The 16575-nt window shown below is 43.3% G+C and overlaps 1 protein-coding gene across 1 annotated transcript in view; it reads left to right on the plus strand.

Annotated features, from left to right (window-relative positions):
- CYCH;1 (cyclin H;1) overlaps nucleotides 1-16033 on the plus strand; it is a 54036-nt gene extending 38003 nt beyond the window's left edge. The window contains exons 9-13 of the mRNA XM_086520055.1: nucleotides 14941-15018; nucleotides 15119-15177; nucleotides 15251-15335; nucleotides 15409-15497; nucleotides 15584-16033. Coding sequence (XP_086376181.1) covers nucleotides 14941-15018; nucleotides 15119-15177; nucleotides 15251-15335; nucleotides 15409-15497; nucleotides 15584-15662 — 390 coding nt within the window. The 3' untranslated portion in view covers nucleotides 15663-16033. The remainder of the gene's footprint in view (nucleotides 1-14940; nucleotides 15019-15118; nucleotides 15178-15250; nucleotides 15336-15408; nucleotides 15498-15583) is intronic.
- Nucleotides 16034-16575: the final 542 nt, after the last annotated feature.

Here is a 16575-nt window from a genome sequence, read left to right on the forward strand (position 1 = left end):
GCTCTGTCTACAACTGTGTCATGCCAAGGAAGAGACACGGAATGTGACTTCCTGACATACATACTTTTCAGCTTTTCATGAAAAATCCGCATACATTCGTGCTCATCCATGAGAGAAACGTGTTCAACATACAATATGTCATGCCTAGGAAAAGGGATCATATAACGATGCTGACTAAAATACAGGAAACGGTCACGAATGAAACATTCGAACAATGCGTGCGTATCAATCATGCGAACACATAATACTTCCCGTGAGGGTTCGTTGGACCTAGGCTCGAGAGCCAAGATTGGTTCTTCCTGAACGATCGAATCGTCCTGTGGGGGTTCTTTGGACCTCGACTCGAAAGCCAAGATCGGTTCTTCGTGATTGATCAAATCTACAACGAGGTTAGCTCCTCTAGAAAAAGCATCCACTACCACATCATCCTTGTGAACAATCACATCATCTTCATGCAACTCATCATGCTTGTGAGAAATCACATCTTGATCATGCAAATCATCATGCTCGTGAAAAATCACATCTTGATCATGCAAAGCATCATGCTTGTCATTGTCATCCAAATCATCATCATGCTTCACACACTCATGCAAATCCTGTATATTATGCTTTGGAGAAGAAGAGACTGAGAGAGTCTCCTCCTAAATCCTTGCAATCTTGTCCTGCATATTAGCAATGAGAGATGGAGAATGAGCAATGTCCTCTCCATGAATGACGGAAGGCTCTCCCTTCCCTAAGAACAAAAGGAACGTTGAGCACAGTTCGGAGCACTCATCTTGAGCAAAGCGCAAACATTCATTCCGCTTTGATACCAATGTTAGGTGCAGTGGAATGATTGTTTGCGCTTTGCTCAAGATGAGTGCTCCGAAGTGTGCTCAAGGTTCCTTTTAGTTCTTATGGAAGGGAGAGCCTTCCGTTCTTAATGGAAAGTGCTATGATCACAAACAAAGTGAATGGACACTGTGTGTGCAAGTGTATCAGATTGAGAGAAAGAGAGAAGAGAGATACGACACCAGAGACATTGTAAGACCCTCCTTTGAAGGCGAGAGTGGTCTACTTATGATTGCACAAAGTGGTACAATGCGGATGCAATGGAGTGATGCAACTTGGGACTATGCCGATGACGACGACGGTGATGATGACGACGCCTTTAGGGCTGAAATCTGTGGTCTTCTATCTGCTGAATTTCCGGGCTGTTTCGGTGGCTGAAAATGACTGTTTTGGCTGCGTTTTCATGGGCTAAAATTGGGGGATCTTCTGCAACCACTTAGGCTAAATCTGCTGCGTTTCTATCTGCTGAAATCTGTGTTTTTGTCACTGCTGAAAATCTGCGTTTTTGGGCTGATGTCGCTGGCTGAAAACGCTGAGGGTCTGCAGAGGCTTGCTGGCGTTTTTGGCTGAAAACGCTGCTGCTTTGCTGAGGTTGAAAAACGCTAGCAATTGATGCATCTGGCGATGGGGGAAATCTGCAATGGCTATGGCTGTCAATGATGTTGACGATCATGCAATGGGTGAAATCGCTAGGCTGATATGTGTATGCAAAAACGCTAGGAGGTGTTGATGGTATGGCGAGGTTGGGAGCTCCAAAATCGCCAAGTTCTGGGGGTACTGCTGAGAAGGTGCTTGTTGAGCATGTGCTCCTGCTGCCTCTTCTGCCATTTTGTGCTAACTTTGGTTTGCTTATATATTTTCTTAGCAAAATTGCCCTGCCTACTTTTGTTGGGAAGTCACTTAAAAATAATAAGTGAAAATACCAAAAATAGGGAAAATAGGTTAAATGCATCGGAAAATTCCCTTGACTGAATCTGATGGATTTTGATGGGAATTCTGATGATCATGCTGTGTGCAACCAGAGGATATGCATCTATGCTAAGTGACTGGGCATGCACGGTCTACGAATAGACTCACAAAAGTGCCATATCACTTCTAATCTAGACTGACTTGACTGAACTGAACCCTGATCATGCTGTAGCTTGTCCACGGACACATAGTGTTGGATGTGTCACGTGACATCCCCTCCTTTTCAAAGTGAGGTACTGGTACCGAACTGTATGGCGTCGAGGGAGATCGCCAATAGCCTCGGGAATCCTGGAAGGGACTCTTCGCCGGCCCACTCTGATGTGTGGGTCGTGCGGTACTTGAACTTCATAAAGGTCTGCAATGCTTGCTTCTTTGGGCCGCGCCGAAAGCGACACAAAGTCATCTTCAATGCTTCCACTTCGTCTAGAGTCATGCGTCTACCTTCTTCAAGAATCTCCGAGGCTGAAAATTCCTGAAACCACTTTCAACACAAAAACATGAACATACCTATTCCTGATACCAATTTTAGGTGCAACGGAATGATTGTTTGCGCTTTGCTCAAGATGAGTGCTCCGAACTGTGCTCAAGGTTCCTTTTGTTCTTATGGAAGGGAGAGCCTTCTGTTCTTAATGAGAGAATGCTATGATCACAAACAAAGTGAATGGACACTGTGCGTGCAAGTGTATGAGACTGAGAGATAGAGAGAAGAGAGATACGACATGAGAGTTTGTAAAACCCTCCTCCGAAGGCCCCACTCTCGTCGGCGAGAGTGGTCTACTTTTGATTGCACAAAGGTGTACAATGATGATGCATGGGCTGATGCAAACGGGGACTATGCCGATGACGACGACGATGACTTTAGGACTGAATTCGATGCTCTTCTATCTGCTGTCCACAAAGGGGTATTGGCTGAGAATCTGCACCACTTTGGGAGGCTGAAAATGAATGATTCTCTGCTGTTTTTATGGCTGAAATTGACCTGCTTGTCGAGGCTCATATGAAGATGAAAAATGCTGAAGTGTTGCACTTTCTGGCTGCGTTTTTGGGTCATTGTAGTAGTCTGAAAAACGCTGGAATTGCAGGTCTTTCCCTATGCTGAAAAACGCTGAAATGGCAGGTTTTGCTAGCGTTAGTAAATCATTGTCCAAGCTGTGTTTGCATTGCTGAATTTGCTGAAGTAAAACGCTGGCTAGCGATCCAAAAAATGCTAAGGGCTGGGATTGGTTGTCGCGGGGAAAACACAAGGAACTGGAGTTTGATGGCGATGGCTATGGGAGATGGAAACGCAAGGGCATGAAGGAAGCTAGGCGATCCCAAAACGCTAGGGCATGAAGGGGGTCACCAAGTGGCTTGACAAGGTTCTTGCTGAGAGAGGGAGGGAGCACCTGTTGCTTGGGGAAGCCTGTTGTGCTCTTTGCTCATCTTTGTCATCCAAATCATCATGATGCTTCACACAATCATGCAAATCCTGTGTGTCTTGCTTTGGAGAAGAAGAGACTGAGAGAGTCTCCTTTTCCCGATCCTGTTGCATCTGTGCCTGCATTCGAGAAAAGAGTCGCAACATCTCTTGCCTTATTGCTTTGTTCTCGCGATCTATGGCTGCCATTCTTTCTGTGTAGTTACGCTCTATGGCTGCCATTCTTTCTTTGTGTTCACGCTCTATTTCTGCTTTTCTTTCTTGGTCCCACTCCTCCATAGGAGTTAGCGCAATCCTTGTCGTAGATGGTGAAGGGGTAGGGTCGGAAAAACCTCCTGGTGGGAAAAATTCTTCTTCACCTCTCTCATGCTCATCACCTCCAAGCGAAGTATCCATTCCGCTTCGAGTGATGACCATTCTGAAGTCGTTTGTTCTTGTGGGTTCTTGGGATCGTGGGTTCTTAAGTTCACGAGGAACTTGGGTTCTTGCGAGTCTTGAGTTCTTGAGGTTTTCTTTCGCTTGCAAACCGCGTTTGAGAAGGATCTTCTCTTCACCCGAGTTCTACTCCTTTCCGCGGGCACACCCCTTGGCGGCCTTGCGCTCACACCAAGGTTGCTTCTTCCCACCTCAAGTCGATTGGCCGGCCGCTAAGTGCACGGTCCGCTCTCAATGAGTGAAAAGAGACACAAGGGAAGGCTGGACAAGCCCTTCTTTCTTGGGATTCCTGTCACTCTTCAAAAACACAATTAGGAATTGACACGCCCAAGCGAACTTGGGTTCGTGCGACCTCAACAAGCAAAAAAATTCTTGTGGTTCTTGTGGTTCTTTCCTTGAGTGATACAGAACACTGCCAAAGCTCTGATACCAATGTTAGGTGCAGCGGAATGATTGTTTGCGCTTTGCTCAAGATGAGTGCTCCGAACTGTGCTCAAGGTTCCTTTTGTTCTTATGGAAGGGAGAGCCTTCCGTTCTTAATGAGAGAATGCTATGATCACAAACAAAGTGAATGGACACTGTGCGTGCAAGTGTATGAGACTGAGAGATAGAGAGAGAAGAGGGATACGACACTAGAGACGTTGTAAAACCCTCCTCCGAAGGCCCCACTCTCGTCGGCGAGAGTGGTCTACTTATGATTGCACAATCTGGTACAAATGGTATGCATGAGACTGATGCAAGTCTAGGCTGTGTCGACGATGACGACAGTGATGACGAAGTCGACCTAAGGGCTGAAATCTGCAATCTTTCTACTTCTGTCCAAAAACGCTATGGGCTGAAATCTGCTAATCTTCTATCTGCTGAATTCTGACTCTATGTCGGTGAAGTTGCCACGACGACGCGCTGAAAATGCAGATGCTGAAATCTGCGTTTTCCGGGCTGAAACTGTAAACCTTGCGGAAACTGACCGTGCGCCGAGGAACTGCTGCGGGAAGGTGAGATCTGCGAGGTTCGGGACTTGATCTGCGATGTCTAACTGTTGAAAACTGAAAACGCTAATGGTCCTCGACTTTCCGTCGCGATGATCTGCAAAAACGCTGAGGTGGTGTTGCAAATTAAAAACGCTAGGGGCTGAAACTGGTGTTTCTGTCGCCGTGATTCAGCAAATGCAAAAACGCTAGGCTGATTTGCTGTGGTCTTGTCCAAAAACGCTAGCCAAGCTGTTGTGAAGCAAAAATGCTAGAAGTCCTTTGGTTTTGCCGAGAAGTTGCCCGTTGAGCAAGGTGCTCCTGCTGCCTCTTCTGCCATTGAGTGCTAACTTGGGTTTGCTTATATATTAACTTAGCAAAATTGCCCTACCTACTTTTGTTGGGAAGTCACTTAAATTAATAAGTGAAAAATGTCAAAAATAGGGAAAATAGGCTAAAATCCTTGGAAAAATCCCCTAACTGATTCTAATGGATTCTGATGGGAATATTGATGATCATGTTGTGTGCAACCAGAGGATATGCATCTATACCAAGTGACTGGGCATGCACGGTCTACAAATAGACTCACAAAAGTGCCAGATCACTTCTAATCTAGACTTGATTGGACTTACTGAACCCTGATCATGCTGTAGCTTGTCCACGGACACATAGGGCTGGATGTGTCAACGTGACAGTTATGGTAGATTCCGACTTGGAGTATCCAAGTCCATGCAACAATTGATGGGACATACAAAGGAAGGGTTTGCAATGCATGGGGGCACTCTTACATATCCCATAAATAGATTAGTCACAGCTCGGACTGGACCATATATGAACAACAGTAACAAAAGGAAGAGAAAGCAACAAAAGAAGAGACCTTCAAGCCCTTGACTGTCTGCAGAGCAACGGGCCAAATACTTCAAGGAGGGCAAATGTTACGGTTGTGGCGAACATGGGCATGTTTTAGCAAGTTGCCCTAACATGCACTGAAAGAATAGCCAGAGGACGAGCCTAAGAGTTCTAGAGCAGTATAGGAACAAGCAAAGAAGGGGAAGACAAAAGCTAGACTGGTAGCAGATTTTGTGGGGACCGACCCTGAGCAAATGAATGGAAGTACGGAGCTTTGCAGAGCGTGGGGCGATGTACGAGATCAAGAAGCCCTTATCTTCTTCGATGGAGGAGCCAAGGCGAACTTCATTTTGATTGAATTGGTGTTATGAGCGCGTATAGAGCTAGAAGAGAGCAAGTGGAGGCGCTCACAATGTACAAGAACTTGGGACTTGATGATAAGCTTAATCTTGATTACAAGACTTAATACTTTATTAAGAGAGCTAGATACAACACTTGGATTACATGACTTGAGTACAAGACAAGGCTTGATTGCAAGGACAAGACTTGAACATAAGAACTAGATGAGGGATTTCCTCATAGGAGGCTCACAACTGGTGTTGGCAAGACTGAGGGGCTTGTGGCCCAAGACCCCTATTTATACTAGTGCTTGAGGAGGTTACTTGAGGAGGTTAGGAGTTTCTAGGTTCTTCTTAGGAGGTTAGAATCTTCTAGAACCTTCTTGATCCTTCTTCAACTTTCTAGAGCTTTCCAGAAACTTCTAGATTCTTCCGAAATCTTCTCCAAGCTTCTAGAAACTTCTAGAAACTTCTAGAATCTTCTAGATCCTTTTGGATTCTTTTAGAGCCTTCTAGCGATGATGTAGGCGATGATGCAGGCAGCGATTGACTCTCAAGCATCCATGACATTACCCCCTCCTCTAGCGAGGAGTTCCACAAGGAGCAGTGGTGTTCCTTGAGTTGGGCTTCCATGGATGTTGTCGATGGAACTCTTGGACTTTGAGAGATGCATGCTGTAGATTGTGTGCTGGTTCCCAGGTTCGTTCACTAACATCATAGCGTTTCCAATGCACCAAGTACTGTAACTTGCCACGCGAAACTCGAGAATCTAGGACTTTCTCGACCTCATATTCGTCATGTCCTTGAATCTCAACCGGAGGAGGTGGTTGTAGGGCTCTTCCTGGGATCTTAGATGTGTGACAAGGTTCTAGGACTGAGACATGAAAGACCGGATGGATTTTCATGGATGAGGGCAATCGGAGTCGATAGGTGACTGGATTGACTTGACGGATAATGTTAAACGGGTCAAGCCTTCGATAATCAAGCTTTTGACAAGGACGAGATGAACGCAGATCATGTCGGAGGAGCCACACTTTATCCCCTTCTTTGTATTTTGGATGCTTCATGCGATGGAGATCTGCACTTTCCTTATACTTGGATTGAGCTTCTTTGATATGAATTGTAAGTTCTTTGTGAATTGCAGATAATTGTTGTGTAAGATGAATAGCAGTTGGATTCTTGACTTGATAGTGTCTGTGGATATCCTGTTTGGGATGTTGACCATAATTAGCAAAGAATGGAGTGTGAAGGGTGGAGGCATGAAAACTGTTATTATAGGAGAATTCTACTAGCGATTATCCTAGTAATAATTGATAGTACAACGGAGATACTGTTCCAAAACTTGATTTACTCTCTCTGTTTGTCCATCACTTTGTGGGTGATTGGCTGAGGAGAGGTTGATTTGTACACCGAGTAGCTTGAATAAGCTTTTCCAAAAGCTAGAGATGAATTGTGGGCCTTGATCAGAAACTATGTCATCCGGTAATCCGTGATAACGATAGATATGCTGTAGAAAAAGTTTGGTCGTACCTTCATTGGTGATGTTTTTAGTGGTTGGAATAAAGTGTGCCATTTTTGTAAACCGATCCACGACTACTAAAATGGAGTCAAATTCTTGTGACAAGGGTAGCTCTACAATGAAATCCATGGAGATGGATGACCATGGTTTGGTTGGAATGGGCAAGGGATGGAGTAACCCATGAGGACGATGACGAGGGGCCTTTGATCTATTGCAAGTGTCACAAGTGCCTACATTCTCCTTGACAAGCTTCCACATTTGAGGCCACCAAAAGTCATGGGAGAGAAGCTCAATTGTCTTATTAACCCCAAAATGCCCTGCTGATGGAAGATCATGCCGTTGCTGAAGTACCTCCAAGCGTGTTGGTCTTGACGGAATATAGAGAAGACCCTTATAGTAAATTAGTCCATCAATTTCTTGAAAGTCCTCATTAACCTCTTGTCCTTGTAGTTGTTGTCTAATATTCTGAGCAAGTGGGTCTTTGGCAATTTGCGTCTTCACCTTAGAAAGAAAAGTAGAATCTTCAGGAGCTTGGCTCATGGTGGCGTTTAGCTTAAGCTGCTTAGGTTTCAAAATCACTGACTCTCGTTGATCAAATGCTGCGTCGCCTTCTCTAGGTGCAAGGTATGATCTTCTTGATAAGGCATCTGGCTTAGCTTGTTGACGGCTAGGTCTATAAGAGATAAGAAAATCAAACCTTGATAGGATACCACTCCACCTGGCTTGGCGACGATTCAAGACGTGGGATGTCGTGAAGTATTCCAAATTCTTGTGGTCTGTATAGACAGTGATCTTATGAGGAGCTCCTTCAAGTAGGTGACGCCAAGTGTCAAAGGAGTCGATGATTGCTAAGAGCTCTTTGTCATGGATTTCATAATTGATTTCTGCAGCTGAGAATTTGCGGGAATGAAAAGCCACTGGATGTACTCGACCATCCTCTCCTACTTGGGATAGAATAGCGCCAAGGGCAAAATTTGAAGCGTCTGTTTCTAGGATGAAAGGCTTTGTAGGATCTGCGTGAATTAGAATGGGTGCGGTCGTGAAAGCTTGCTTGAGAGTCTGAAATGCTTTCGCGGCCTCTGAGTCCCAGAAAAACTTATTATGGCCTGTCAACCTTGTGAGTGCTGTAACCACCTTGGAGTATCCCTGTATAAAGATATGATAAAAATTTGCAAATCCGAGGAAACATTGAACATCTCTTACCGAGGTGGGTGTCTCCTAATCAAGGATGGTTTGAACCTTCTTTGGATCCATGGAGATTCCCCTTTCAGAAATTACATAACCAAGAAATTCCACCTTAGATTGATGAAAAGAGCACTTCTCCTACTTTGCATATAACCCTAATGCACGAAGCACTAATCGTACATGGTGCTCATGCTCTTCTTGATTCTTTGAAAATATCAAGATATAATCCAAATATATTACCACAAAATAATCCAAATACCCCCGAAAGATATCGTTCATTAAATGTTGAAAAACAGCTGGGGCATTCGTGAGACCAAATGGCATGATGGTATATTCAAAGTGGCCATACCTTGTCCGAAAGGCTGTTTTCCATTCATCACCTTCTTTGATTCTGACTAGGTTGTAAGCACCACGAAGATCTATTTTTGTAAATATTCTTGCCTTGCCAAGGCGCTCAAGAAGCTTTGGGATCAAGGGAAGGGGATAGCGATTCTTGACGGTGATCTTGTTTAGGCCCCTATAATCCACGCACATCCGGAGAGTTCCATCCTTATTTTTTACAAAGAGTATTGGAGCTCCTGTTGGGGACTTTGAATGCCGTATGAACCCCTTAGCAAGATTCTCATCAATATTTTTCCGTAATTCTACCAATTCATCTTGAGATAGCTTGTATATTGGGCCAAAAGGGGGTTGGGTTCTCTCCTGAAGCTCTATAGCACAATCATAGGGTCGATGCTCCGGTAAGAGGTCTGCATTCTTCTTCTCAAAAACATCATTGTAATCTTGATATTGACGTGGCAATGCCTCCATGATTTTTGTTGTCGACGTGTTGATTGGTGTTGCAAATATGAGGAAAGTTGGATACGCACGCATGAAGACCTTGGCTCCAAGATATATAGGCCTATTATGCCTTCCCTTCTTCTTTTGGACTTTTCGTGGTTCAATTCTCCAAGCCCTCCAATCGATGTCACGATTATGTAATTCAAGCCACGGTAGTCCAATAACAATTGGATTGCTTTGGCTTTGTATAATATTGAACGCTATTCTTGAAACATGCTCCTGCAATGTTACTTCTATGGGGCGAGTTTCATACCTGACATCCCTTGAAGCGAGGGGACGACCATCAATGACTTCTACAATTGTTGGATTAGACTTCTCCACAAGTGGTATGCCTTGTTCTTTTGCAAATTCTTTGTCCATGAAGCACGCCGTTGCGCCTGAATCTAGTAATGCTTCACAATCCATGTGCCTACCCGGCATATGGATCTTGACTGGTAGCATAAAACTTGAAGTGGAATCAGCGGGAAGAAAGAGACCTTTTTTTGCTTGTCTTTTGTCAAACCGGTCGGTCTCTATTGGGGTTGGACGTCCATGTTTTCTTAACACGTTGAGGCCATTGCACCATGAACCTTCATCCTTCTCTTCCTTGGACAATGTTGAACCATGTGCCCCTGCTCTCCACAATACATACATAAGCCATTAATGCGTCGCCTTTGCTTCTCCTGGACTGAGAGAGGTTGAAACTGTGTTGAATCAATTTGCATGGGCTCAATGCGTGATTCATAGCCCTGTTGAGGTGTGTAGCCATTATGTGTCACTTCTGTTTGGGGTCGCAATGGTGCCCCAAGACGCCTCTCTTGTCTCCTCTCAAATAGTCAATTATCACATTCTATTGCTTGAGAGATGAACTCGCTTAGTGTGTGAACCTTTGGTATAGTCAATAAGAGATCTTTTACGTCATCCTTTAATCCCCACCGAAATTGGCTAATGAAATATTCCTCATGCCAAGTCAGATCACAAGTGAGCTGTTGAAATTTGGATGCATAGACGGATGCAGGTCTTGATCCTTGGTGGAGATTTCTAAGTTTGGTTTCAGCAACCCTTGCTCTATCAGAATCCCCAAAGGTTGCAGAGAACTCCTGCACAAAAGCTTCAAAGTCATGAAGAAGAGGAGATTCTTTTTTAAGTAATGGAGCAAACCAAGAGAGAGCCGTACCTGAGAGGAGGGTCTCGATAAGGCCTACTTGAGAGGCATCATCTGGATAACGCTCTCGTTGCATTCGAATGAAGAGGCGCACTTGTTGGAGAAAACCTCTAAACTTTGATCTAGCCCCATCAAATTTTTCAGGAATGTTGACCTTCGGCTCCTTCTTATGTTGTTGAGAATAGCTAGATCTTGCAGCTTGTGCTTGATGTGTGCTTGTCTCTTGAAGCTCTTGAACGCCGGTCCCAAGATTAGGGGTTTCCCTGTTTGAAGTTGAGCGTTACTCTCGCGAAGTTCTTGTAATTGAGCTTGGATGCTTTGCAATGCATTTGATGACACCTTCCATCGTCGGCTCCATGATGGCTCGAGAAGATTAAGAGATGGTAGTCTTGCCAAACTGTTATGAGCGCGTATAGAGCTAGAAGAGAGCAAGTGGAGGTGCTCACAATGTACAAGGACTTGGGACTTGATAATAAGCTTAATCTTGATTACAAGACTTAATACTTTATTAAGAGAGCTAGATACAAGACTTGGATTACATGACTTGAGACAAGGCTTGATTGCAAGGACAAGACTTGAACATAAGAACTAGAAGAGGGATTTCCTCATAGGAGGCTCACAACTGGTGTTGGCAAGACTGAGGGGCTTGTGGCCCAAGACCCCTATTTATACTAGTGCTTGAGGAGGTTGCTTGAGGAGGTTAGGACTTTCTAGGTCCTTCTTAGGAGGTTAGAATCTTCTAGAACCTTCTTGATCCTTCTGGATCCTTCTTCAACTTTCTAGAGATTTCCAGAAACGTTTAGATTCTTCCGGAATCTTCTCCAAGCTTCTAGAAACTTCTAGAATCTTCTAGATCCTTCTGGATTCTTCTAGAGCCTTCTAGCGATGATGCAAGCAACGATTGACTCTCAAGCATCCATGACAATTGGCGGCTCGACTTGGAATTACGCCAGATGAAATGGGACCATCAGCTGAGGCACTTCTATTGGTACCCAGACAGGATGTTGCTATTACACCTATCATATGCAAACTTCGGTTGCATTGCCAGGGGTATCTAGGACATGAGGACTTTTATATCATGCCTTTTGAGGGGTGTGACGTCCTTTAGGGAATCCCTTGGTTCCACAAGAACAATGTGGTGGTCGATTACAGGGCGAGAAAAAGCAACTTCGAAGAATGAAAAGGGTAGACAGATAGTACTTGATGTAAAATTGAAGGGCGAGTCAATCCCACTTGTATCGACTTCGGCTATTTCCAGATTAATGAAATCCAGTCTGTTTACTCGATCTTCTTAAATGAGATAGATGACAAGAAAATGTCAAATTTGTCCAATCTTGAGAAGGAATGACAAGAATGTTTGCAAGCTCAGGCTGACTGTTTCTTAGAAGGTTTACTAGGAGAGTTACCTCCTCGATGCCTAGAAGATCACACGATTGATTTGATTTCAGGCAGTACGCCATGAACCAGGCACGTTACCAAGTAAGTAGAGCCCAATAGAAGAGATTATGAACCAAGTGAAAGTATTGTTGGAAAAAAGATTGATTCAACCAAGTATCGCACCATTTTGTTCGCCTGTGCTTTTAGTTATAAAGATAGATGCATCTTGGCGAATGTGCATTGACTACAGGGCTCTCAATAAAATCACCATCAAGAAGAAATTCTCGATACCCAAGATCGATGATATATTGGACAGGTTACACGGTTCTACTTGTTTCAGTAGAATTGACCTGAAAAGTGGCTATCATCATATCAAGATTGCTCCTGGAGATGTATACAAGACCTCATTCAGGACATCCTTTGGTTTGTACGAGTATTTGGTGATGCCGGTCTCACGTAATGCTCTTGCAACCTTTAACAGGATGATGGACATGATTTTTTGAGAGTATAAGTCATTTGTGGGCACTTTTTTTGAGGATATCATCATATTCTCCAAGAATGAAGCAGAGCATCGACGACATCTGCTACAGTTATTTCAGGCACCAAGGCAAGATCGGTTGGTGGTGAATGGAAAGAAGAGTAAGTTTTTCTTACTAGAGATTCACTTTTTGTGACACATTCTCTCTGCGGAGGGTGTCAATATGGATCCAGCCAAGGTTGAGACATCGGAGATTGGCCAGATTTAAGGAATGTTCATGAAGTTCGCAATTTTTGGGTCATGTTCTTACTATCAGCGGTTCATTCAAAAGTTTACGGAGATTGCTTCTCCTCTACATGCTTTGACACAGAAAGGGATTCCTTTCACTTGGGGACCATCTAAGATTGCAGCCTTCAAGACTCTTAAGGAGAAGTTGATGATTGGCCCACTATTGGTTTTGTAAGACTTGCAAAAGTGATGCTTGTGGCCGCAGTCTTGGAGCGGTCTTGATGTAGGAAGGCCATGTTGTAGCCTATGAGAACAAAATGTTTTCTAGACCAGAACGGGTTGCACAGATATGAGAAGAAGCTGTTGGTAGTTATCCATGCTCTTACCAAGTGGCGACACTTTCTACTCGGTGCCGATTTTACATTGTTCACCGATCATCAGAGTTTACGATATTTCTTGTCTCAGAAACAGCTTACGGACAAGCAGATGCAGTGGGCAAACATTTTGTCACCAATTCACTTTCAGATTGTGCATGTTCAGGGACATAAAAATGTGGTTGCAGATGCACTATCTCATAAGCCTTTGGTTTTGGCTATTTCGGCAGTTCATGAATAAACAAATCCATTCCAAGTTTGCATTACATGTCTCTTGTCTATGGTGAGCTTGTGATGGGTTAGCAAACTACCGAAGATCGTGTTTATGAGTCCAAGTTAATCTATCTTGGAACCTAATTCGCTTGAGTAACAATTTAGCCTAGACACACACTTGTGTGCACTATGTTTGTGTATCATCCACCTTAGCTAGCACGATCCCATTCCCATCAATCTCCCTCCTCAATAATGGCTCTGAGTGTCAGAATACAACTAAGAGTAGAGAAACCTCTCCTGAAACCCGCGTGTCTTGCTGCCCGTACACCCTGTTTGTCTGCCCATCTAAACAACTACTGCTCAAGGATGGATGCGTACAACGGTGCCAATGTGTGTCCAATCGTGGTAGTGCGGTAGTTCACACACACACACACACACACACACACACACACACACACACACACACACGTCGATAGACAGACAGACAGATAGATAGATAGAGATGAAATGAAATGAAATGAAGTGTAATATTAACGTCTTCAAAAGGCCAAAATGACCTATGAGACCAAAAGGTTACATGTGGTGACTCTAATACCAGGTCTGGGTACAAAAAGTACAAAGAACTGAAAAGAAAATAGTGGGTAGGGGTGGGGTGAAAGCTGATACAAAGAGAAGACAAAGGGTGAGCTGATACAATGGAGCTCTCTGACAGTCCAGGCATCATATATATATACATCAGTATCTTTGACGGCTCCTATGTTGCGCCAGTATGGTATGGATCCTCTGTCGCAATCTGCGTCGATATCGAGAGGGGGAGAGAGAGAGCTACACCTGCATATTCAGAACAGTAGGACAGGTGGCGAGGGAGGATTCCACAGCACAAGTAGATGAACTTCAAAGAAGGATGCTAGGTCGAAGACCCCTCCGCATGCAATTCTGTTCTTGCATCTTCAGTTTCACTGTAGTACTTTCAGTATGTCCAAAGGACGTGCATCTTTTTGGTGATTTCTTTTGTCCTCTGAGAGACATCTCTGCAGTTGTGGTGATAAGTTATTATAGCTGCATGCATGCCTCCAGTCTGATCCCTTAATTCACAACTATAACATTGTTGTTAACCTGGAGGGTCGGCCTTTATTCGATTAAGGCTTTGCCAATTATTGAAACTCTTAAATTTTGATTAATTTGCACTTACTAATTTTTGAAACTCTAAATTTTGATTAATTTGTAACATAGCTACCATGCATGTCTTCATATTGAACCCTTAAATCGGTGTTTTTGTTAACCATAACAGTGTTTAAACCTGGAGGCGTAATCTGAATTTGGATTGCTTGCCGGTGCTGTGACGTGGTTGACCTCTCCCCTTTCACCTACGTTTTATGCTTTGGTGCCTGGTCCGTCCAATGTCATGGGATCTTCAGCCTTTAACAGGGAGTTAATATGAACTATTGACCAGACTACTAGAATGAGAAACGTTGTTGCTTCCTCTACACATATGACCATTGATGGTGGCAACTCTGAGTTACGCTCCTTAGACTTTTCTTTTTTCCCAGCAGCTAGTTGGGTTTCTTGTTCATTCAAGAGGTCTACGGAAAAAGCATCTTCTTGTATATCATTCTTACGGTTCAATTCACACCTTGGGAAATATCTCTTAGTTGTAAGATTCATGGTAACTTCATGATTTGAGTGCTGTGGTAATGGCTCAAACATCAGCAAAAATGGAGCCAAAATGGAGATGGTTTTTTAAATTTGTATTTCTGGGAATTCGTGTTTGGTAGGACCTCAAGGAGGCTGCAATTTTTGTTGCAGACAAGCTTATGCTGACTGATGCAGCTCTTCAATTTCCCCCAGGTCAGGTGAGACTTTTCTTTAGAAGTTTTGATTCCATGAAACCTCCTCAGCCATAGTAATGAAAACAACTGTAACATGATTGTGTTGTTTGCTGTTGTTATGCAGCTAGCTCTTGCAGCCCTGCAAGATGCAAATCTGGAGGAAAAAGCAGTAGACTTTGACAGGTATCTTTGAAGCTACGTGTATTTATTAAGGAATTTTGGTTTCATTCTGCCATTACTTGTAAGATCGTTTCAGATACCTGAGGAGCATTGCTGATCGGCAGCATGAGAAACTATCTTATTTGGAGCTGCTTGAATGCCTAAACAGTGTACTAGAGAAGGTGAAACGCATGTTGCTAAACTTTTTGCAAAGCACTTTAATGGAGTCCAATCTGAGGTTTAGGTTTCTTACAGGTAAAGAGTGTAAGACCTGTTAACGAGGATGATGTGAAACGGATCGACCGCAAGCTAAAGTACTGTCGGAATCCCTCTCTTCAAGATGAGTAAGACTACAGCTTACTTCTTGTTTCAGGCATTAAGCGATATATATATTGTGTTCCTTTAATTGGCATATTCTCATAATTTGCAGAAACAAAAAGCGGGAGAGAAAATCTAAGCACAAGACCAAGCGTTCTTCACAAGATGCAGGTAATAAAGAGCTAAAATGACGATGATGCCGGTCAGCATATTTGTGAACAAAGCTTCTGAGGCGCATGTTTTAGTCTACCTCTTATGTCGTGCAAAGTCTATTGGACAAAGAGAGATCCACCAGTTAGTCCCCCAGAAATTATGTGATTGTCGTGTAGAGGATGCGACTCAGAGGGTCCATTGGTTGCAACAGAGTAGCGACGTGGGTTGGGACTGAGCTCGCAGATCTGTCTTTTATTCTGGTATTGTGATATTCAGGACTGTATCATAGGAGTTGCCTGCCAATGTAGAGTGAGGCATGGTTCTCTTTATATGTTTTCCAAACATCGAAGACCTTGGCGTGAGGGGCAAGTCCAACATAATGGATAATAGAGCGACTCTTTTTTTTGAAGTTTGGGATAGTAGGGCACTGACTTGCATGAATTTTGATTGCTTAGGATTTGATTGATTAGTATAAACATGTAGCAGTCTCTGGTATTGCAACGGCCACTTTGATAGGTCTTAACGTCAAGATTCAATTTCAAATGCATATGAAAGGCAAAGTATGGAAAAAGTAAATATTTTGAAATGGTCTCAAATTTTAAGGTTGATATTGATGTGGTAACAACAAGAGCTAAAACATATCAAAAAGTCCATGAAGTTTAGCTTGGATTGATTAGCAATAATTAATCAACGCTCAAAACTAAGTGTAGCCAACAATTGGATCTATTTACAATCCTTGTTTGAAGTGTGTGTTTCTTGCATGTATATGTGAAGATTATCTTTAAAAAGAAAACTGATTCTTTATAAGAGACAACATGGATAGTATTGTAGTGTTGGAAAGGGATAAGAGTTCACTCAAATATGAAGCTCCGAGTAGAAGTTATGCATTATCTTCTAAGGTAAGTATTGATCAACAATAAAGCGAATCTAAACCATATTAGACAGATCCTC

Source organism: Adiantum capillus-veneris, chromosome 9 (genome assembly GCF_014529385.1).
Source record: "Adiantum capillus-veneris isolate H3 chromosome 9, ASM1452938v2, whole genome shotgun sequence".
NCBI lineage: Eukaryota > Viridiplantae > Streptophyta > Polypodiopsida > Polypodiales > Pteridaceae > Adiantum > Adiantum capillus-veneris.